At 42.8% G+C, this 23743-nt stretch overlaps 1 protein-coding gene across 1 annotated transcript in view; it reads left to right on the forward strand.

Annotated features, from left to right (window-relative positions):
- The first annotated feature begins 1344 nt into the window (after positions 1-1344).
- The window catches only part of LOC106584218 (PR domain zinc finger protein 5), a 64634-nt gene continuing 42235 nt past the window's right edge, over positions 1345-23743 (forward strand). The window contains exons 1-11 of the mRNA XM_014169256.3: positions 1345-1588; positions 2367-2450; positions 4145-4267; positions 5703-5871; positions 5984-6161; positions 6804-6902; positions 7033-7154; positions 9425-9504; positions 11647-11731; positions 11832-11989; positions 15564-15657. Coding sequence (XP_014024731.1) covers positions 1490-1588; positions 2367-2450; positions 4145-4267; positions 5703-5871; positions 5984-6161; positions 6804-6902; positions 7033-7154; positions 9425-9504; positions 11647-11731; positions 11832-11989; positions 15564-15657 — 1291 coding nt within the window. The 5' untranslated portion in view covers positions 1345-1489. The remainder of the gene's footprint in view (positions 1589-2366; positions 2451-4144; positions 4268-5702; positions 5872-5983; positions 6162-6803; positions 6903-7032; positions 7155-9424; positions 9505-11646; positions 11732-11831; positions 11990-15563; positions 15658-23743) is intronic.

The following is a 23743-nucleotide window of genomic DNA, read 5'->3' on the forward strand; positions in this document are numbered from 1 at the left end:
GGATGGGTGGCAAACCAGTTTTGGACCAGAACAGCCTGGTGAAAACTAACATTGTCCCATAAAACCACAAATCTAGCAGGCTCCTGATCTGGATCAGGGACAAGCATAGTGTAAATTGCATCCAGAAAAGTGAGCATATGGCCGGTGTTGTACGTTGTACAGTGTGGCATTGTGATGGAGGACCCCGTTTTGAGTGATGGCAGCACACATAGTTATATTACCCCCACGCTGTCCAGGGACATTGGTAATTGCCCTCTGTCCTCATTGGCCACCCGAGGTTGAAGCCAACCTCATGAGGTTGAAGCCAACCTCATCCACATAAATAAATTCATGGCGAATTACATGGGCATCCAGCTCCAATACTCTCTGTAAAGACAAAAGGATATACAGATGAGTAAATATGGTATGGCTGAATTACTGGAAGTAGTGTTGCATACATACCTCTACAAATTCATGTCGCATATTCTTGACTCTGTCAGAGTTTCTCTCAAATGACACCTTGTAAAGTTGTTTCATCGTCACTCGGTGCCGTTGGAGGATGTGTTGTATGGTCGACAGGCTTACAGCATTGATGTTGTTAAATATGGTGTCATTATTCAAGATATGCTCTCTTATCTCTCGAATCATAATTGCATTGTTGGCTAAAACCATATTTATAATTGCAGTCTCTTGTACATCTGTAAACAAGCGTCCTCGTCCTCCATGATGTCTTTGCCTTTCCACTCTGTACAGAATTCAAACACAGTATGTTTTCAGCATAGGAACTGTAAACAATGTACAAAAACATGTTGTACAGCATGATAACCAACCTCATTCATTCAATGCAGTGCAGTAAATGGATGGCTTAGAGTTACAAATGTTTATGCAATACTATGCAGTCTTACGTATTTTACAGTACATTACTGTAATGCTAAAATAGTCATTAGATAGTTGCATACCTGTTCTCATTTCTGAAGGTTCGAATTATGGACGCCACTGTAAATCGACTCAAGTGATGAAAGAAATAAAAGCTGAAATAAATTATTCTCTCTGCTATTATTCTGACATTTCACATTCTTAAAATAAAGTGGTAATCCTAATTTACTAGGATTAAATGTCAGGAATTTTGAAAAACAGATTTTAAATGTATTTGGCTAAGGTGTATGTGAACTTCTGACTTCAACTTTATATAAAGGGTAACCGTGATGACCTGCTTAACTTTAGATTTGGCACGCATTTGTGGTTACCGTTTGTCATCTAAAGTTAGGGGACAGAGTGACTTCAAAGTGCACGAGCATCCTTCTCTAAATATGTAGCTCCTGGTAACAAACTTTCAACCAATCAGGACGTTCCGCTACAGCCTTGCAGCAAGAGTGGAAGTTGAACCTGGACCAAATTACGGAAAAACAACCCGCTGAAAACTCTCTGCTCTGTGCGAAAACAGACAATATTCATTACTTTTGCCGGCGGCATTGTTTCGAATGATCACTTTAGGGATTCGTTCAGAGTAATGACAATGTTGGGTATGTACGTGCCAGATAGATTTTCTTTGAAATCATCTAAGGTCCAGGATGGAATCGGGCTTTACACAGCGAGACGAGTGAAAAAGGTTTGTTCTTTAGGCCAGGACAACTTTGTATGTTTTGGGTATGAATATATTTACCAACGTGCAAAACTAATTCGGTGAAATAGAGAACTAGGCATTTTTCTGTTCTTATTTAGTGTTCTTTTGCAAGTCGCTTCCAAAACCTAAAGCCGTAGCGTACACGAATGCTGCTCTGACGTAAAGTGCCACGTAGCTAGATACTGTAACTGTGATTTCAGCACTACTGTAACTCACTCCACTATGCCCAGTCAGGACTGTCGTATGTTCCACTTTAACACATTTGTTGATACGTTATAACATTGCTTCATTGCATAATGCTGTCATTTAACTTTCATATTCAACATTAATCGGGGTTTATTGGCTATTCCACAATATTGTAGCAAAGTTGACAATGGTGCAAACCATCTTTTATTACTTAAAGTTCATTCATTATGTAATCTCACATTGTTCAAAACTTTAAACGTGAAAGCTTCATTCATTTGGAAAAACATTGCTCACACCCTCGTGTAGCGTGTTTTAACTAGTCTACTACTACTAGTGGGTCCAAAGTGAAATGCATAGGATGGATTCATGGACAATACTATTTATTATAATACTATAGAGTCCTATACTGTTGTACTACTGCACATTTTTTTGGGGGGGGCCTTTATTACATAGCACAATGTGTATATATATATATGGTTACCTTCACATAACCCCTGACAGTTCTGGAAAAGACCTCTAGTAAAAAAGAAAATAAATATCCTGTACCCTAATTCTGACAATGTGTGGTTTTTCCCAGGGGGAAAAGTTTGGCCCTTTCGCTGGAGAAAAGAAACTGCAGAGTGAGCTGGATGAGAGCACGGACACCAGACTGATGTGGGAGGTGATGGCACTGCAGTCACAGCACAGATTTCTCTTCATAAAGCACAATAGATAGATGATAAATATACTATATACACTGAGTGTACAGAACATCAGGAACTCCTGCTCTTTCCATGACAAACACTGACCAGGTGAAAGCTACTGTATGATCGTTTTATTACTGTCCCCTGTTAAATCCATGTCAATCCGTGTGGATGAAGGGGAGGCTACAGATTAAAGAAGGATTTTTAGCGTTCAGATGGGCCTTCGCGCTTCAGTGAACAAAGGAAAGGAGGGTTGTTCAACAACAATGACAGAAATCATGACAAGAGCTTACCAAGAACAACTTCCAAAAGGACTAATTTGAGGTAAAAAGGAGTTGGAGCACTCAACCAAAACAAAGGCAGTGTTTAGCCCCTTAAGGATCAACAGTATCTAAGGAGTACTGACATAATCACCTATGTATATTTTGACATGGCATATTGATTAGACACACCCATTCTATTATTATTTTGTGTTATTATTGACCATTTACCTTGAAGATATTATCATTATACTTGTTTTACATTGTTGTGTCTCAGTGTGTCACTGGGATATAAAGAGGAGCTACGTGCAATGGTCAGGTCACTGAGGAAGATGTCAGCTTGACGTCCAAACGTCAGTCACCTGTTCGCGTCCTGTACAATTGATTTATTTTTGCTCACTTTAATCCATCTCTGCCTTTTTTTGGGCTGAATGTTCCAACTCCTTTTTGCCTTGAATTAGTCCTTTTGGATGTTTTTCTTGGTAAGCTCTTCTCAAAGATTTTTAAGCCTTGAGAAAATTGAGATATGGATTGTGTATGTGTGCCATTCAGAGGGTGAATGGGTAAGACAAAATATTTAAGTGCCTTTGAACGGGGTATGGTAGTAGGTGCCAGGCGCACCGGTTTGAGTGTGTCAAGAATTGCAACGCTGCTGGGGTTTTCAAGTGCAACAGTTTTCCGTGTGTAACAAGAATGGTCCACCATCCAGCCAACTTGACAGAACTGTGGGAAGCATTGGAGTCAACATGGGCCAGCATCCCTGTGGAACGCTTTCGACACCTTGTAGAGTCCATGCCCTGACAAATTGAGGCTGTTCTGAGGGCAACTCAATTATACACTCAGTGTATAATACAATGCATTATATTTATTTTCAGTGTAGGCCTACCATTAAAATGAAAGGATAAATAGTTGAATAAATGCACTCTCTTGAATTCTGTGGCAGTTCAGATACAGCACAGGGGATGCCTAATCGGAGCAGCTAGTTTGATGCACATACTCTTCTTGACTGTAGAGTCTTGGTTTTCTAATGAGTCTTGGTTTGGCAAACTCCACCCATATGTTGTGCCTCTGTTAATCAAAGTGCAGTTTTGTTTTATCCCCATCACGAGTTTTTGAATTGATTTGATATAAGCGACACGCTTAATAACATTTCCGATCAGTGAGATTATGTGTATCTGAAACTACAGTATAATCATCTAGTAACCTATAACTGTCATGTTATGTTGGATGTAACCACATTGTTTTATATCACAGCTTTTTCTTCATAGCAACTGTGATTTAGTTTGTTAAAACTGCATGTCCAGATGAACAGAAAGCTAGGTCAAGATGCTAAATCTGTATGGAAATAAGACATGAATGCGAGCCAACACTATTTCATGTCCTTGATAGGCTTGTTTGTTTCTCTGTTGCAGGTCCGAGGTAGTAAAGGTGATGTGCTCTATGTTTTGGATGCCAGTAACCCTCGCCATGCCAACTGGCTGCGTTTTGTCCACCAGGCGCCATCGCAAGAAGAGAAGAACCTGGCAGCCATCCAGGTACAGCCCCACTCTGAAGATAGGTCTGAAGGTCTTACTATCTCCACAGGGACAGACACAGGAAGAGCTCTGTGTGAGCACACATCTCCGAGAGAGAGAAGGGGGTGAGAGAGAGAAAAGCAGCGAGAGAGAAGATGGACATCGGAGAGAAAAAGGTAGAAGAGGGAAAGTTAGTTAGTGAGTTGAGATAGATAGTGGGAGTGAAGTGAAGATGGAGAATATGGATTTGTTTTGTTTCGTCTGCCTGTGCAGATTGCACCATGTGCTGCTGATCAAGCCTGCCATATCAGAAGGAGATAGGAAGGTGGTTTTGCTTGATGACTATAACATGAGGTGTCTTTCGTAGCTGTAACTAACTCCCACTCAGTGTCTGAAATTACGATGAAAATGTTCTCTTAGTACCTTGTGCATCGCTTACATTCTAACAGATGAACATCCCTTCTAAATTGAACAAACCATGTCAGTCACTGTGATTAAGATCAGATTCATTATATCCATAATCCCACAAACACAGACAACCCATTCACAATCAGATCTATTAGCCAATCTCATGAACACACACATCATGTGTACAGGGCCTTCGCTTATGCTCTTAAACACACAAACACCTTTCTTTTACTGTCCTTGTGGGGACCAAACAAATGATTCCCATTCAAAATCCAATTTCCCCTAACCCCTAACTTAAACACCTAACCCTAACTCCTAACCCTGAGCCTAATTGTAACCCTAAACCTAACCTAAATATTCCTTGTGGGGACCAGCGAGCCCAAGTGAATTTTCCTTTGTTTTACTATCCTTGTGAGAATTTCAAGGATAGTCCCCCCCCCCCACACACACCACACACACACACACACACACACACACACACACACACACACACAGTCACGGTTTGGCCTGGGAAATGTCAGCTCTCTAAGAACGTAATGGTTCACTAGAGGAAGAAGGGAAACAACTGTAGAAGGAAGGGAAGAAGAACAGGATCTGTGGTCGTCTGGCTGAGGTTCTGTCATTCATTCCAGAGTGCTGAAAGTGATCACTTATTCAAAGGTCATTCATGTGTGTTAGAGCTCTGTGTTACATCAAAAGTGACATTTATTGTGTTTTTCCCTGTTAAATTAATATATATGTGTATTTATAAATCCCTTAGCCAAAAGAAAATTACGCTTTGATTTCATTAGAGCGGGACGTTTAGGTATATGGAAGTTAATGACGACATGTTTGAGTGCTTGACCTCTGACCTTAATCAAGCCTTAGCAGACGAGTGTCTAGGTTCAATGAGTTTAACCTTCAGCTAACCCCTTTCTTCCTCTCTGTGTGTGTGTGTGTGTGTGTGTGTGTGTGTGTGTGTGTGTGTGTGTGTGTGTGTGTGTGTGGGTGTGTGTGTGTGTGTGTGTGTGTGTGTGTGTGTGTGTGTGTGTGTGTTCTGATCTCTCAGGACGGAGAGAATATCTTCTACCTGGCAGTGGACGACATTGAGACAGACACAGAAATGCTGATAGGCTACCTGGACAGTGATATGGAGGAAGAGGAAGAGGATGAGGAAGAGGAAATCATCAAAGAGGAAGATGAAGACAGCAAAGAGGCCAAACATCTTATTGAAATGGGTACATGCCTACCAAAGTTTTACACCAACCATGTCAATAAACCCTGTTTTGTCTGTTCAACAGTTTGCTTGAAGTGGGTAATATGTGTGCGCGTCCGTGTGTGTGTGTATAGAACTGGTGATCAAGAAGGAGGACCACCCATGCCTGCTGTGTGAGAGCAGCTTCCCTAGCGAGGAGATCCTAGCAGCCCACCTCCAGAGCCTGCACCAGAGACCAATCACAGAGGAGAAAGAGTACAAGTGCAGGAACTGTGGCAAGAAGTTCCCCATCAAACAAGCCTTGCAGCGCCAGTGTGTAGCCTACATCATCTCTCTACTCTACTTACCTGACATTCTATTGAGTTCCACAGAAGTATGCTACCAAGTGGATCATATAGTGGAACTGACAGATTTGCACACACTCCAGTAAAAAATGTATCCACCCGATTCAGCCTCTCTATTAGTTTCCTGTTAAAAAAAAAAAGTAACCTTTTATTTAACTAGGCAAGTCAGTTAAGAACAAATGCTTCTTTAGGCAAAAGTCCTCCTGCGGGGAAGGGGGCTGGGATTAAAAATACATTTTTTAAATATAGGACAAAACACACATCACGACAAGCGAGGCACCACAACACTACATAAAGAGACACCTAAGACGACAACAACACAGCATGGCAGCAACACATGACAACACAGCATGGTAGCAACACAACATGACAGCAGCACAACATGGTAGCAGCACCAAACATGGAACAAACATTATTGGGCACAGACAACAGCACAAAGGGCAAGAAGGTAGAGACAACAATACATCACATGAAGCAGCCAGTACTGTCAGTAAGGGTGTCCATGATTGAATCTTTGAATGTAGGCCACTTGGATTTTTTTTTTGTGACTAGTATTATCTTCTACAGTATTTCGGTTAATATCTCTACACCTCCTTTATCTGCCCCTCAGTGTTCTGCACTGTGCTGAGACCCTGGGTCATTCAGGAGACTCCTCCAGAGGCCACCACCAGTGTTCCCTCTGCCACATCACCTTCAGCTCAGAGTCCAGGTAGGCCTACATCTACATAACTAGAACACAAACCTACATAGTAGCATAACATGCACACAGGGGCTGCTATCTGTCTGAGTTGTCTGACTTCCTGTGTGTGTGTGACTGTCTGTATTCCCCGTGCGTGTAGTTATGACCAACACAAGGAGGCGTGTAGAGGAGACGCCAGGTTCATCTGTAAGGCTGAGAGCTGTGGGAAGAGGTTCAAGAGCAAAGACGCTCTGAAGAAACACAAAGGGAACGTCCACACAGGTCAGTCTCCGTCTCACACATATGCAGGTAGTGAATATATACAGACGCAGCCAACAATGATGATGAGTAGAAATACGTATCTGCCTTGATCTTTTAACCGGTCTGGTCAGTCTCAGGAGTGTGTAGGCGAGGGGGGATGTGGTTTAGCTCTACAGATGTGACACGCGTGACTCATAAATAAATGATGAGAATGGGGGAGTTCAGGTTTTGTCACTATAAAGAAGTGAGCTTTAATTGTCCAGTAAATTTCTAGATGAGCCCAGTGGTGGCAGGCGTCTTTTACTAGTGTCTTGTTTATGCTACGTCTTGGTTGCTATGTCTCAGGTCCAAAATGATTGGCACCCTTGATAAAGATCAGAAAAAAAGACTGTATAAAATAAATAATACAAATACTGAGCTACATTGTATGTTAAAATAAATTGCTAAATGATGTTATTTTATGCTAATACAATTGCTCAGAGAAACCGATTTTGTTTAACAAGTAATACAAATAAAATAAAGATAGGGGTCAAAATGATTGGCACCACTGTTTTCAATAACACTCCAGCACCCTCCCCTTGCGAGGATGACACTGAGCCTTTTTCTAAAATGTTTCATGAGATTGGAGAACACGTTGGGAGGGATCTTAGACCATTCCTCCATACAGAATCTTTCCAGATCCTTGATATCCTTTGTCTGTGTTTATGGACTGCCCTCTTCAGTTCAGACTTCATGTTTTCAATGGGGTTCAAGTCCAGAGACTGAGATTGCCATTGCAAAATGTTGATTTTGGGGTCAATTAACGATTTCTTTGTGGATGCTTCTGCTTCCGTTTTTCGACGCCAAACCCACCACTGGTGTGCGTGGCCAAAAAGCTCTATTTTCATGTCAACTATCCATAGCATCGGTTCAAATCCAAGTGCCAATGCCATTTATCGAACTCCAGGCGGTGCTATGGCCAGATGACATGAAAATAGAGCTCTTGGCCACGCACACCAGTGGTGGGTTTGGCGTCGAAAAACGGAAGCATATGCAGAAAGTACCTCATACCTACTGTCAAATATGGTGGTGGATTTTCAATGTTATCGGGCTATTTTGTGTCCACTGATCCTGGGGCCTTTATTAAGGTCAATGGCATTTTGAACTTTACCAAGTACCAGGACATTTTAGCTAAAAACCTGGTTGCCTCTGCCAGGAGGCTGACACTTGGCCTTCCAGCAAGACAATATCAAATCAAATCAAATGTATTTATATAGCCCTTCTTACATCAGCTGATATCTCAAAGTGCTGTTCAGAAACCCAGCCTAAAACCCCAAACAGTAAGCAATGCAGGTGTAGAAGCACGGTGGCTAGGAAAAACTCCCTAGAAAGGCCAAAACCTAGGAAGAAACCTAGAGAGGAACCAGGCTGTGAGGGGTGGCCAGTCCTCTTCTGGCTGTGCCGGGTGGATATTATAACAGCACATGGCCTAGATGTTCAAATGTTCATAAATGACCAGCATGGTCAAATAATAATAATCATAGTAGTTGTCGAGGCTGCAACAAGTCAGCAACTCAAGAGTAAGTGTCAGTTGGCTTTTTCATAGCCGATCTTAATAATAACCCTAAGCACCCATCAACAATAACCCTAAGCACCCATCAATATCCGCAAATAAATAGTTAATTAATCACACTATCAACATTTTTCAATGGCCAGCTCAGTCTCCGGACTTGAACCCCATTGAAAACCTGTGGTCTGAATTGAAGAGGGCAGTTCATAAGAGCAGACGGAAGAATACCAAGGATCTGGAAAGATTCTGTATGGAGGAATGGTCTAAGATCCCTCCCAATGTTTCTCAGAAAACATTTTAGAAAAGGCTGTGTCGTTATCTTCCCAAGGAGAGGGTTCTGGGGTACTGAAATCAGGGGTTTGCCAATAATTTTGACCCCTATCTTTTTAAAGGTTGTCAAACAAAATCTCTTTCTCTGAGCGATTGTATTAGTATAAAATAATATAATTTTCAGATTCTTTTTTTTTTAACATACAATCAAGGGTGCCAATAATGTTGGACCTGACTGTACATCTGGTAGTTCAACTTTGACCTCAGGTGATTATCTGATTCATTGTGTGTGTTTGTCTGGCTGTGCATCAGATGGAATTGGCTTTGCCATCAGGTGAGCGATGATGCTGTTCACTAACATGTGGAATGCCCTGACCATTGTTGCCATTGCTAGCCACCACATTATCACACTGTAAATTGAGACATGTAGAGCAGGATTAGTCACTCTGCTTGTCCAATCATTGTGTTTCAGGAAGTTCCAGGCGGAAGCTTATGTGCACCATCTGCAACAGGAAATGCTCCTCCTTACTGAATCTCCAGGAACATCGTAAGGTCTGGCTCCTACCTACAACATCACTGTCTCACCTACCTAACTGTCTCACTGTTACACTCTCTCTGGCCAACCTTTAGCCCATATTCCTAGACACAGTTTGGTCCTTCAGAGATCTGGAAGGACTGGATAGGTGTAAGCTGTATGTTTTATTGGCCCCACCTATCCCTCTGGTATTAGGGTCCAGGGCTAGTGCTGGTTTCACACTGGCCATGTCTCTTCCTTTAAGGTCTATTTCCTTCATATCCATCAGTCTCTTCTTCCATTCCTTTGCGTCCCTATCCCTTTCCTAATCCCATGCTCACTGTCTGCTCCTGTCTCACTCTTCTTCTCTCTCAGTAGGAGGTTGGCTTTATGTTCAAGTTGTTACATTTTCAAACCGTGTGACAGTAGAGAAAGGTTGGTTTTCATTTCACAAGCTCATCCCCACGGACTCTCATGAAACTTAAGAGGCATGGCGAGTAGACAAGGCTAACCCTGGCGTCAGGATTCTTCCTCTCAGAAATTGACCTCTTTAGGAAAAAAAAATAAAATGGAAAAATGACAGGACCACAAAACCATAATATTACATTACTTTTAGAGATTAATGGAGGTAAGGTATTCCCATCACAAACTATCTCACAGTGAGGCATTTTCATCTGCATGAAATGTAATATGTTTGCAGTGAGTTATTTGATTGTTTTGCGATTGGTTTGGCTTCCCATCCAAATGAGGGTTTGATATTTATGACCAGTGAACTCAGCTGGTGTTTGGGTAAGGCTTCATTTTCCCTGTCAACATCTATCCAATAGATTCATCAGAAGACATTACTATTCCTCCACTCTAATGAACTGAACAGGGTTAGAAGTGATTCATCACGAACACACTTTATCAGCAACTGTTAATCATTAACAAATGTTTAGATAGGTGGATTGATATGTTGTAGAACTATCAACCAACCAACCAACCTGCCAGTCAATCGATCAGTTTTCATATTGTGTTTCTAAACTTCCACCTTATGTATTTGAGTGTGTTGCCATATTCTGACCTTTTCATGCTGTCAAAAGCCAGTTCTATAAATTCTATATGTGGTACATGTGAACTTGAAGAAGTTTTTAGCAGAATTTGCTGTGTTAATGTCTCTGTCTTTGTGAGAGGCTCATTCCTCATTGACAGTAGTCACAGAAAAATGTGATTTGATAGGGAGATGTGGGTCAGTCACAAACTTGAATTCAATGAGTGTTTCATTCTTCTCTTGTATGACGTAGGCTATTCAGAAATGTTTTAAAAGTCATTGGGAGAATCATTTTCTGAGGGTTAAAAAGCATTAAGCAAAGAAAGAGAAAAAATTGTTGGACCAAAGTTCTATGGAACAGAAGACATATTACAGCTGAACTTCAGACAAAGACACTTTACAACGTAGCACAAGAGTGATCAAACTTTCCATAAAGACAAGTTTGCACAAAAGCTTCTTAAACCAGCTATTGTGATAATTTGCCTGAACTGCTCAATCTTCGTTTTATTATAGAAGCTCTGAGCAGAGGAGCTATTCAGTCTTAGCATTTTGTAGCATTAGGCAGAAGAGCTATCAAATGTGCTATTGTTACAACCATGCTCAGAGCAGACGAGGGATTCAAAGTTTTCAGCAGTTTAATTATATTTCTGTGTGCAGACGTAGTTGAGTAAGGAGTAAAAGTGTCACTGTGTGTCTCTGAATGTACTCTCCTACCTGCAAGTGTGGAAAAGGTCACACAGTGTCATGTACAGAACACAGCGAGCCAAGAAATGCTTTCTTTCTGTGTCACCTCCAGGGTTGGGGTCAATTAGGAATTTCTGAATTTCTTTCCTTACCAATGTAATTATGATTTTTTTTTTTGAAGAATGAGTTTTAAAAATCAAATGTTTCAACCTTACGTTACATGGTTTTGGTAACCATACATAATGTCAAAATAAAAATGTCTATGGTGATGTGTAGATAAATAAGCCATTTGAATTCTACTTCCTTTCATTGAAGTTGAATTACAATTCTGCTTCCTTGGAATTAAAGAGCGATTCGCAACTCAATTCAGAATTGACCTCAACTCTGATCACTTCACACCACGATCTCTAACGCTTACTTAACCACCCTGTGTGTCTGGTCTTTTGGGTACTGTATCTATCTCTAGGTACACGAGATATTTGACTGTACTGCCTGCGATAAGAAATTCATCTCTACCAATCAGCTCAAACGCCACATGATCACTCACTCAGGTAAGAGAGCACACGTGCACTCAGAGCTACACTCAGACATTGTATACTATCTCTCTATCTCTCTCTCGCTTTCTCTGATTGTCTGTCTGTCTCTGGTTAGAGAAACGTCCGTACACCTGTGAGATCTGCAGTCGTTCGTTCAAGCGTCTGGATCAGGTGACGGCCCATAAGATCATCCACAGCGAAGACAAGCCCTACAAGTGTAAGCTGTGTGGGAAGGAGTTTGCCCACCGGAATGTCTACAAGAACCACAAGAAGGTGAGCAGGGAACAGGAATCGTCTGAAAGCTCCAGATTTAAATGGGTGGTTTTTAATATGCAAGTTCTACTGATGGAGATAAGGCTGAAACTTAGGCAAAATCTTAAGTGACGGCATGTATAGCCTAGTATAAACAAGCACATACAGTGCATTCGGAAAGTACTCAGACCCCTTTACTTGGTTTCCTCTATCGTAATCGCTCCTCTTTCACCCCAGCTGCCAAACTAACCCTGATTCAGATGACCATCCTACCATGCTAGATTACGCAGACATAATTTATAGATCGGCAGGTCAGGGTGCTCTCGAGGGGCTAGGTGGTCTTTACCATTCGGCCATCAGAATTCCCACCAATGCTCCTTATAGGACACATCACTGCACTCTATACTCCTCTGTAAACTGGTCATCTCTGTATACCCGTCGCAAGACCCACTGGTTGATGCTTATTTATAAAACCCTCTTAGGCCTCACTCCCCCCTATCTGAGATACCTAATGCAGCCCTCATCCTCTACATACAACACCCGTTCTGCCAGTCACATTCTGTTAAAGGTCCCCAAAGCACACACATCCCTGCGTTGCTCCTCTTTTCAGTTCACTGCAGCTATCGACTGGAACAAGCTGCAACAAACACTGAAACTGGACAGTTTTATCTTCATCTCTTCATTCAAGGACTCAATCATGGACAGTCTTACTGACAGTTGTGGCTGCTTCGCGTGATGTATTGTTGTCTCTACCTTCTTGCCCTTTGTGCTGTTGTCTGTGCCCAATAATGTTTGTACCATGTTTTGTGCTGCTGCCATGTTTTTCTGCTGCCATGTTGTGTTTGCTTAATGTTGTTGTCAGGTGGTGTTGATGCCATGTTATGTTGTCTTAGGTCTCTCTTTATGTAGTGTTGTGGTGTCGCTCTTGTCGTGATGTGTGTTTTCTCCTATTTTTTTTTTTATCCCAGCCCCTGTCCCCACAGGAGGCCTTTTGGTAGGCCGACATTGTGAAGAATTTGTTCTTAACTGACTTGCCTAGTTAAATAAAGGTTAAATAAAGCAATTTTTCCACATTTTGTTATGTTACAAAACTTATTCTAAAATGTATGATAGTTTTTTTCAATCTAAACACAATACCCCATAATGACAAAGCGAAAACAGGTTTTAATTTATTTTTGCAAATTTATTACAAATACAAAATAGTAATATCTTACTGACATAAGTATTCAGACCCTTTGCTATGAGACTCGAAATTGAGCTCAGGTGCATCCTGTTTCCATTGATCATCCTTGAGATGTTTCTACAACTTGATTGGAGTCCACCTGTGGTAAATGCAATTGATTGGACATGATCTGGAAAGGCACACACCTGTCTATATAAGGTACCACAGTTGACAGTGCATGTCAGAGCAAAAACCAAGTCATGAGGTCGAAGGAATTGTCCTTAGAGCTCCGAGACAGGATTGTGTTGAGGCACAGATCTGGGGAAGGGTAAAAAAATATATATCTGCAGCGTTGCCTTCCCCAAGAACAGAGTGGCCTCCATCATTCTTAAATGGAAGAAGTTTGGAACCACCAAGACTAGAACTGGCTGCCCGGCCAAGCTGAGCAATCAGGGAGAAGGGCCCTGGTCAGGCAGGTGACCAAGAACCCGATGGTCACTCTGACAGAGCTCCAGTGTTTCTCTGTGGAGATGGGAGAACCTTCCAGAAGGACAACCAGCACTCCAGCAATCAGGCCTTTATGGTAGAGTGGACAGATTTAAGCCACACCTCAGTAAAAGGCACATGACAGCCCGCTTGGAGTTTGCCAAAAGGCACCTAAAGACTCTCAGACCATGAGAAACAAGATTCTCTGGTTTGATGAAACCAAGATTGAACTCATGAAAGCCAAGTGTCATGTCTGGAGGAAACCTGGCACCATCCCTACTGTGAAGCATGGTGGTGGCAGCAACATGCTGTGGAGATGTTTTTCAGTGGCAGGGACTGGGAGACGATCGAGGGAAAGATGAACGGAGCAAAGTACATCGAGGTCCTTGATGAAAACCTTCTCCATTACGCTCAGGACCAAAGACTGGTGTGAAGGTTCACCTTCCAACAGGACAACGATCTTAAGCACAAGGCCAAGACTACGCAGAAATAGCTTCGGGACAAGTCTCTGAATGTCCTTGAGTGGCCCAGCCAAAGCCTGGACTTGAACCCAATTGAACATTTCTTGAGAGACCATAAAATAGATGTGCGGCGACGCACCGCATCCAACCTAACAGAGCTTGAGAGTATCTGCAAAGAAGAATTGGAGAAACCCCCCAAATACTGGTTTGCCAAGCTTATAGTGTCGTACCCAAGAAAACTCAAGGCTGTAATCAATGCCAAATGTGCTTAAACAAAGTACTGAGTTTTTTTCAGTTTATACATTTGGAAAAACCTGTTTTTGGTTTGTCATTATGGGGTATTGTGTGTAGATTGATGAGGAAAAAACACAATTTAATACATTTTAGAATAAGGCTGTAACGTAACAAAATGTGGAAAAAGTTATGGGGTCTGAATACTTTCCGAATGCTCTGTACATACACATAAGCAAACACACAAGCATACTCTCACTGGTTCAGAGCTAATATTATTATTGGTAGCCTAAAACCAGAGGTCTCTTTAGTTGTCTTTGGGGTTCTGTAGGGGCAGTGGCCTGTCTCCCCCCTGAAGACTCCCATGTTTACCTAAGGGAATGGGGTGTCACTCAAACACAGGTCGGAGCGGGGGAACAGATAAACACAAGCACTTTGAACCTAAGCCCTTCAAGCTACTTGTCTTCATCAAGTCAACAAACCAAATCAGCCATGGAGCCTAACCCAAACTCTATCCCCAACCCCAATGGTCACACATCTGATCCCACATCAACACAGACTGGAGACAGCGCTCAGATTGAACTAAGATGAGAAGTTTAGAGAACTGTTTAGTTATATTTAGGGGGTGTCGGGGCTCCATGTTAGCTCTGCTAGCTGTTCTCATGAACCGACCGCAAACATTAAATACTTATTCACTCTATGTCAATACATTTAAATAGAAAAGAAGGAAACTGGTACATTATGTATATACCAATATGTAGAGACCACAGGAGGTTGGTGGCACCTTAATTGGGGAGGACGGGCTCGTAGTAATGGCTGGAGCGGAATATGTGAAATGGTATCAAATACATCAAACACATGGTTTGATGCCATTACATTAGCTCTGTTCCAGCTATTATTAAGAGCTCTCAGCAGCCTCCACTGGTAAAGAGGAGTAGTGTTCAGTGATGCCGTGTACTTTAAAGGCATACCTCTGGATTTTAGCAATTACTCTTTTTTTTCCCCCGTACACACACACACCTGCCCACATAGCCCAATATGCTAACTAGAGTTAGCTAGCATGCAGTCATTGCGCTAACACTAGTTAGCATTGGCTCATGAAACTACCTCAAACTTCTTTCATACACTAGACACAGAGACCTAAAAATTGTATCCACGAGTTCATCTGACTCTGGGGGAAGTTGATAAAGGGTCTCATTTGCTCAAATCCTGAAGTATCCCTTTAACCATGAGTGCTTTCCTGTTCTTTCTCCAGACTCACTCAGAGGAAAGGCCCTTCCAGTGTGAGGAGTGCAAAGCCCTGTTCCGCACCCCCTTCTCTTTACAGCGCCACCTACTCATCCACAACAGTAAGTATAAATGTGTTTGTGTGTGTATCTCTGAGTGTAAGAGTGGGTTCATACTACCTTAACTGACTGTAGCCACTAGTACCTACATTCAAGGCCCCTACCAACACATAAGCATACAGTTTCCAAATCCCAATAGATGCTATAGCCCTTAGTTCAAACCTCTCTTTACCAGCAAATACTGAGGGCTTCCACAGCCTCCTTCTGAGCTTTTGTGGTCCTCCTAGCCCTGAGTGTCATAGTCCTTCAGACAGAGACAGTGGTCCTTGAGGACTGAGGAGCCCTGCAGACAGTTGGTCTTGGCAGGATGGAGTCCTGTATGGTCTCCGAGTCGAGACAGATGACACAGAGATTGTGAAGCTCAAGGCATTTCCTTCCTGTGTCTCTGGATACAGATCACTATTCACACAAATCAGTGGGATACTGGACCATGGGGGCTGGTATTATGAATCAGGTGCTTAAGTCTGTGTGTACGTGTGTATGGGGGGAAAAAGAGAATGAGAGAAACAGCATGTGGGAAGAAAGTGAGTGAAAGTCTGTATATATACTATACAGTACCAGTCAAAAGTTTGGGCACACCTACTCATTCAAGGGTTTTCCTTTATTTTTACTATTTTCTACATTGTAGAATAATAGTGAAGACATCAAAACTATGAAATAACACAAATGGAAACATGTAGTAACCAACAAAAATATTAAACAAATCTAAATATATGTTTTATTTTATATTCTTCAAAGTAGCCACCCTTTTCGTTGATGACAGCTTTGCACACTCCTGATATTCTCTCAACCAGCTTCACCTGGAATGCTTTTCCAACAGTCTTGAAGGAGTTCCTACATATGTTGAGCACTTGTTGGCTGCTTTTCCCATACTCTGCGGTCCAACTCATCCCAAACCATCTCAATTGGGTTGAGGTTGGGTGATTGTGGAGGCCAGGTCATCTGATACAGCACTCCATCACTCTCCTTCTTGGTAAAATAGCCCTTCCACAGCCTGGAGGTGTTGGGTCATTGTCCTGATGAAAAACAAATGATAGTCCCACTAAGCGCAAACCAGATGGGATGGTGTATTACTGCAGAATGCTGTGGTAGCCATGCTGGTTAAGCGTGCCTTGAATTCTAAATAAATAACAGAAAGTGTCACCAGCAAAGCACCCCCACACCATCACACCTTCTCCGCCGTGCTTCACGGTTGGAACCACACATGCAGAGATCATCTATTCACCTACTCTGTCTCACACATGGCGGTTGGAACCAAACCGGTTTCCAACTGTTTAATGTCCGTTGCTCGTGTTTCTTGGCCCAAGCAAGTCTCTTCCTATTTTTGTTGTCCTTTAGTGGTGGCTTCTTTGCAGCAATTTGACCATGAAGGCCTGATTCACGCAGTCTCTTCTGAATAGTTGATATTGATGTGTCTGTTAGCATTTATTTGGGCTGCAATTTCTGAAGCTGGTTACTCTAATGAACGTATCCTCTGCAGCAGAGGTAACCCTGTCTGTTCCTTCCTGTGGTGGTCCTCATGAGAGCCAGGTTCAAAGTTCTTGAAAACTGACTGACCTTCATGTCTTAAAGTAATGATGGACTGTCGTTTCTCTTTGCTTATTTGAGCTGTTCTTGTCATAATATGGACTTGGTCTTTTACCAAATAGGGCTATCTTCTTTATACCACTCCTACCTTGTCACAACACAACTGATTGGCTCAAATGCATAAAGAAGGAAAGACATTCCACAAATTAACTTTTAACAAGGCACACCTGATAATTGAAATGCATTCCAGGTGACTACCTCATGAAGCTGGTTGAGAGAATGCCAAGAGTGTGCAAAGCTATCATCATGGCAAAGGGTGGCTGCTTTGAAGAATCTCAAATATAAATAAATCTATTTTGATTTGTTTAAGACTTTTTTGGTTACTACATGATTCCGTATGTGTTATTTCATAGTTTTGATGTCTTCACAATTATTCTACAATTTAGAAAATAGTGAAAAGAAAGAAAAACCCTTGAACGAGTAGCTGTGTCCAAACTTTTGACTGGTACTGTATAAACAGAGACAGTAAATATCAGTGTATGTGTTCTGTGCATTTATGAGATTTGTGTGTGCCCCTCATAGTGAGAAAATTAACCACAGCTGTCATAGCATTTTGACATGAAATAAAGTTGTTGATTTAAAATCAGTGGCACACATAATAATAATACATAGTAACAGCAGTGGTGAATGTGCGTGTGTGGAGAGTCAGTGCAGGCAGTTCTAAGGTGCAGGCGGGTAGACAGCTAGGTTCTAGCTGTTCAACAGTCTGATGGCCTGATGGTAGAAAAGAGACCTGATGTTATTTGCCTAGCTGGGGCGGTTACAAGGCCCTCCCTCCCCACCCCTTCAGCAAATCAGATCATGCTGCCATTTTGCTTCTCCGCCTATAGGCAGAAATTAAAGCAGGAAACACCCGTGGTAATGACTGTACAAAGCTGTTCTGGCCAATCAGAATCTATGCTACAGAACTGTTTTGATCACGTGGACTGGGAAATGTTCCAGGTCGCCTCCGACAATAACGTCAACGAGTACACAGACTTAGTCACGTGGTTCATTAGGAAATTCATAGAAGACGTTGGCCCAATAGTGACAATGGTACAAATCCCAAACAGAAAAGGCAGTACAGGGACAAAGTCTAATCAAAATTCAATGACTGACGCCAGACGCATGTGGCAAGGACTACTAACGATTATGGTTTGTAAAGGGAAAACCAGCTGTGTGGCGAACCCCGGTGCCTCTCACCCAGACGAGCTACCCTGCTAACAGTTCTAGGGAAATACAGAGAATCTTGTTTCTCATGGTCTGAGGGTCCTTCAGGTGCTTTTTGTCAAACTCCAAGCGGGATGTCATGTGCCTTTTACTGAGGAGTGGCTTCCGTCTGGCCACTCTACCATAAAGGCCTGATTGGTGGAGTGTTGCAGAGTGGTTGTCCTTCTGGACAGCTGACTGGTGGTCTGAGGGTAGAAACTATTGGCCAGTCTTTCAGTTGTTGGCATGATGTGTCTGAGTGTGTGATTAGAGTGAGTGATTAAAGCGGGGAGAACAGGGCATGGCTTGGGTGGCTGGGGTCCCTGATGATCTTCTTGGCCCTCCTGAAACACCTGGTGTTTTAGGTGTCCTGTAGGGGAGGTAGTGTACACACAACAGGCTGTGATGCAGCCCGACAGTATGCTCTCGATGGTGCTCCTGTAGAACACTGTGAGGGTCTTCTTACACAGGCTGAATTTCTTCAGCATCCTGCAGCATCCTGAGGTTGAAGAGTTGCTGTCGTGCTTTCTTCACCGCGGTGTCGGTATGGTTGGACTATTGGTTGGACTATTTCAGCTTCTCTGAGATGTGTGTGCAGAGGAATTTGAAGTTATTGACTGTTTCCACAGTGGGCCCGTTGATGAGGGTGGGGGCTTGTCCAACATGGTTCCTCCTAAATTCCCCAGTTTCTCCAGGCAGAATGGGGCCATGGACTCATGCTGCTTAATGCAAATCCTGACACTGCCATCAACATGAGACAACAGAAACAGGGATTTGTCAGATCAGGCAATGTTTTTCCACTCCTCATTTGGCCAGTGTTGGTGATCGAGTTTCCACTGGAGCCGCTTCTTCTTGTTTTTAGCTGATAGGAGTGGAACCTACTGTGGTCATCTGCTGCAATAACCCAACCGTGACAAGGACCAATGAGTCGTGCGTTCCGAGATGCTGTTCTGCACATGTCGGTTGTTTTGCGCCGTTTTTTGCCTGCTTGTGGCCCACCTGTTAGCTTGTACAATTGTTGCCATTCTCCTTCAACTTCTCATCAACGAGCTGTTTTCCCCAACAGGACTGCTACTGTCTGGATGTTTTTTGTTTGTCGCGCCATCCTCTGTAAACCCTGGACACTGTAGTGCGTGAAAAGCTCAGGAAGCCGGCCATAGCAGCGAACCATTTTAATGAATGGGGTGGTGTACCTAATAAACGGGCTAATGATTGTATATATGGGTCTGAGGAACTATTATTTTTTATTTCACCTTTATTTAACCAGGTAGGCAAGTTGAGAACAAGTTCTCATTTACAATTGCGACCTGGCCAAGATAAAGCAAGCAGTTTGACACATACAACAACACAGAGTTACACGTGGAGTAAAACAAACATACAGTCAATAATATAGTAGAAAAATAAGTCTATATACAAAGTGAGGAAATGAGGTGAGATAAGGGAAGTAAAGGCAAAAAAGGCCATGGTGGCGAAGTAAATACAATATAGCAAGTAAAACACTGGAATGGTAGATTTGCAGTGGAAGAAGGTGCAAAGTAGAAATAGAAATAATGGGGTGCAAAGGAGCAAAAATAAATAAATACATAAATACAGTAGGGGAAGAGGTAGTTGTTTGGGCTAAATTATAGATGGGCTATGTACAGGTGCAGTAATCTGTGAGCTGCTCTGACAGCTGGTGCTTAAAGCTAGTGAGGGAGATAAGTGTTTCCAGTTTCAGAGATTTTTGTAGTTCGCTCCAGTCATTGGTAGCAGAGAACTGGAAGGAAATGCGGCCGAAGGAGGAATTGGCTTTGGGGGTGACCAGCGAGATATACCTGCTGGAGCGCGTGCTACACGTGGGTGCTGCTATGGTGACCAGCGAGCTGACATAAGGGGGAACTTTACCAAGCACGGTCTTGTAGATGACCTGGAGCCAGTGGGTTTGGCGACGAGTATGAAGCGAGGGCCAGCCAACGAGATCGTACAGGTCGCAGTGGTGGGTAGTATATGGAGCTTTGGTGACAAAAGGGATGGCACTGTGATAGACTGCATCCGATTTATTGAGTAGGGTATTGGAGGCTATGTTGTAAATGACATCGCCGAAAGTCGAGGATCGGTAGGATGGTCAGTTTTACGAGGGTATGTTTGGCAGCATGAGTGGAAGATGCTTTGTTGCGAAATAGGAAGCCAATTCTAGATTTAACTTTGGATTGGAGATGTTTGATGTGAGTCTGGAAGGAGAGTTTACAGTCTAACCAGACACCTAGGTATTTGTAGTTGTCCACATATTCTAAGTCAGAACCGTCCAGAGTAGTGATGCTGGGCGGGCGGGCAGGTGCAGAGCATGCATTTAGTTTTACTTGTATTTAAGAGCAGTTGGAGGTCACGGAAGGAGAGTTGTATGGCATTGAAGCTCGTCTGGAGGGTAGTTAACACACTGTCCAAAGAAGGGCCAGAAGTATACAGAATGGTGTCGTCTGCGTAGAGGTGGATCAGAGACTCACCAGCAGCAAGAGCAACATCATTGATGTATACAGAGAAAAGAGTCGGCCCAAGAATTGAACCCTGTGGCACCCCCATAGAGACTGCCAGAGGCCCGGACAACAGGCCCTCCGATTTGACACACTGAACTCTATCGGAGAAGTAGTTGGTGAACCAGGCGAGGCAATCATTTGAGAAACCAAGGCTATTGAGTCTGCCGATGAGGATGTGGTGATTGACAGAGTCGAACGCCTTGGCCAAGTCAATGAATATGGCAGCACAGGATTGTTTCTTATCAATGGCGGTTAAGATATCGTTTAGGACCTTGACCGTGACCGGGGTGCACCCATGACCAGCTCTGAAACCAGATTGCAGAGCGGAGAAGGTGCGGTGGGATTCGAAATGGTCGGTAATCTGTTTGTTGACTTGGCTTTCGAAGATTTTAGAAAGGCAGGGTAGGATAGATATAGGTCTGTAGCAGTTTGGGTCAAGAGTGTCTCCCCCTTTGAAGAGGGGTATGACCGCAGCTGCTTTCCAATCTTTGGGAATCTCAGACGACACGAAAGAGAGGTTGAACAGGCTAGTAATAGGGGTTGCAACAATTTCGGCAGATAATTTTAGAAAGAAAGGGTCCAGATTGTCTAGCCCGGCTGATTTGTAGGGGTCCAGATTTTGCAGCTCTTTCAGAACATCAGGTGACTGGATTTGGGAGAAGGAAAAATGGGGAAGGCTTTGGCGAGTTGCTTTGGGGGGTGCAGTGCTGTTGACCGGAGTTGGGGTAGCCAGGTGGAAAGCATGGTCAGCTGTAGAAAAATGCTTATTGAAATTCTCAATTATAGTGGATTTATCGGTGGTGACAGAGTTTCTTATCCTCAGTGCAGTGGGCAGCTGGGAGGAGGTGCTCTTATTCTCCAAGTGTCCCAGAACTTTTTTGAGTTTGTTTTGCAGGAAGCAAATTTCTGCTTGAAAAAGCTAGCCTTGGCTTTTCTAACTTCCTGTGTATATTGGTTTCTATCTTCCCTGAAAAGTTGCATATCACGGGGGCTGTTCGATGGTAATGCAGAACGCCACAGGATGTTTTTGTGTTTGTTAAGGGCAGTCAGGTCTGGAGAGAACCAAGGGCTATATCTGTTCCTGGTTCTACATTTCTTGAATGGGGCATGCTTATTTAAGATGGTGAGGAAGGCTTTTTTTTAAATAATCAGGCATCCTCTACTGAAGGGATGAGGTCAATATCCTTCCAGGATACCAGGGCCAGGTCGATTAGAAAGGCCTGCTCGCTGAAGTGTTTCAGGGAGCGTTTGACAGTGATGAGTGGAGGTTGACTGCTGACCCATTACGGATGCAGGCAATGAGGCAGTTTTGAGATCACTGAGATCTTGGTTGAAAACAGCAGAGGTGTATTTAGAGGGCAAGTTGGTTAGGATGATATCTATGAGGGGGCTTGTGTTTACGGCTTTGGGGTGGTACCTGGTAAGTTCATTGATAATTTGTGTGAGATTGAGGGCATCAAGCTTAGATTGTAGGATGGCTGGGGTGTTAAGCATGTCCCCGTTTAGGTCACCTAGCATTACGAGCTCAGAAGATAGATGGGGGGCAATCAGTTCACATATGGTGTCCAGAGCACAGCAGGCGGCAGAGGGTCATCTATAGCAGGCGGCAACGGTGAGAGACTTGTTTTTAGAGAGGTGAATTTTTAAAAGTAGAAGTTCAAATTGTTTGGGTACAGACCTGGATAGTAGGACAGAACTCTGCAGGCTATCTCTGCAGTAGTTTGCAACACCGCCCCCTTTGGCCGTTCTATCTTGTCTGAAAATGTTGTAGTTAGGGATGGAGATTTCAGAGTTTTTGGTTGTCTTCCTAAGCCAGGATTCAGACATGGCTAGGAAATCCAGGTTGGCAGAGTGTGCTAAAGCAGTGAATAAAACAAATTTAGGGAGGAGGCTTCTAATGTTAACATCCATGAAACCAAGGCTATTACGGTTACAGAAGTCATCAAAAGAGAGCGCCTGGGGAATAGGAGTGGAGCTAGGTACTGCAGGGCCTGGATTCACCTCTACATCACCAGAGGAGCAGAGGAGGAGTAGGATAAGGGTACGGATAAAAGCTATGAGAATTGGTCGTCTAGGACGTCCAGAACAGAGAGTAAAAGGAGCAGGTTTCTGGGGGCGATAAAATGGCTTCAAGGTATAATGTGAGGTAAATAATACTTTTTTTTTTTAATTGGTGAGGCAGGTTGCAGGAGAGTGTTTTGAAGTTGAGTTTTTAGAAAAAAATATATAAAAAGATATGCAAAGAAAATATGTAAATATATATATACACGGGGACACGACATGACGAGGACAAAGGACGTCTGACTGCTATGCAGGAACAATATTTTATTTGGGACACATCCTTAAGCCTTACAGGTTTACTTTGTCCCCCTGTACATCCCTTATACAATTTCTGACCTACCTATCCTTAATTGTGAGGCTCGAAACACAATAAAAAAGTATTCTAATGTATTCTAAAGTCATTTTTCTATTGAATCTAGTAAAATAGCATGTGAACTTCAATTTTTTGGCTCTTCTCTGATGTGTTTATCTTTTTTCCTTGGAGTCTTGATGAACTCAGGCTGGGTTATTCTTTGACTGTAGCAGTTTCCCCTCTGTAGTGGCTTGCGTTTATATCTGATATAGAATAACAGTAGAAGCTTTTATTTTTATTCATTTTAAATGTGAGGTTTGCAGGGTGTCCCCATATTGTGTCAGCATCCAAGGGACTACCAACTCAGATCTACCGGCCGGCTTTCTCTTGGGAATTATTACAATTTTGGAATTAATGAATAAGTTAACTGGTGAGAAGAAAAAAAATG

Source organism: Salmo salar, chromosome 23 (genome assembly GCF_965601325.2).
Source record: "Salmo salar chromosome 23, fSalSal1, whole genome shotgun sequence".
In the NCBI taxonomy this organism is placed as follows: domain Eukaryota; kingdom Metazoa; phylum Chordata; class Actinopteri; order Salmoniformes; family Salmonidae; genus Salmo; species Salmo salar.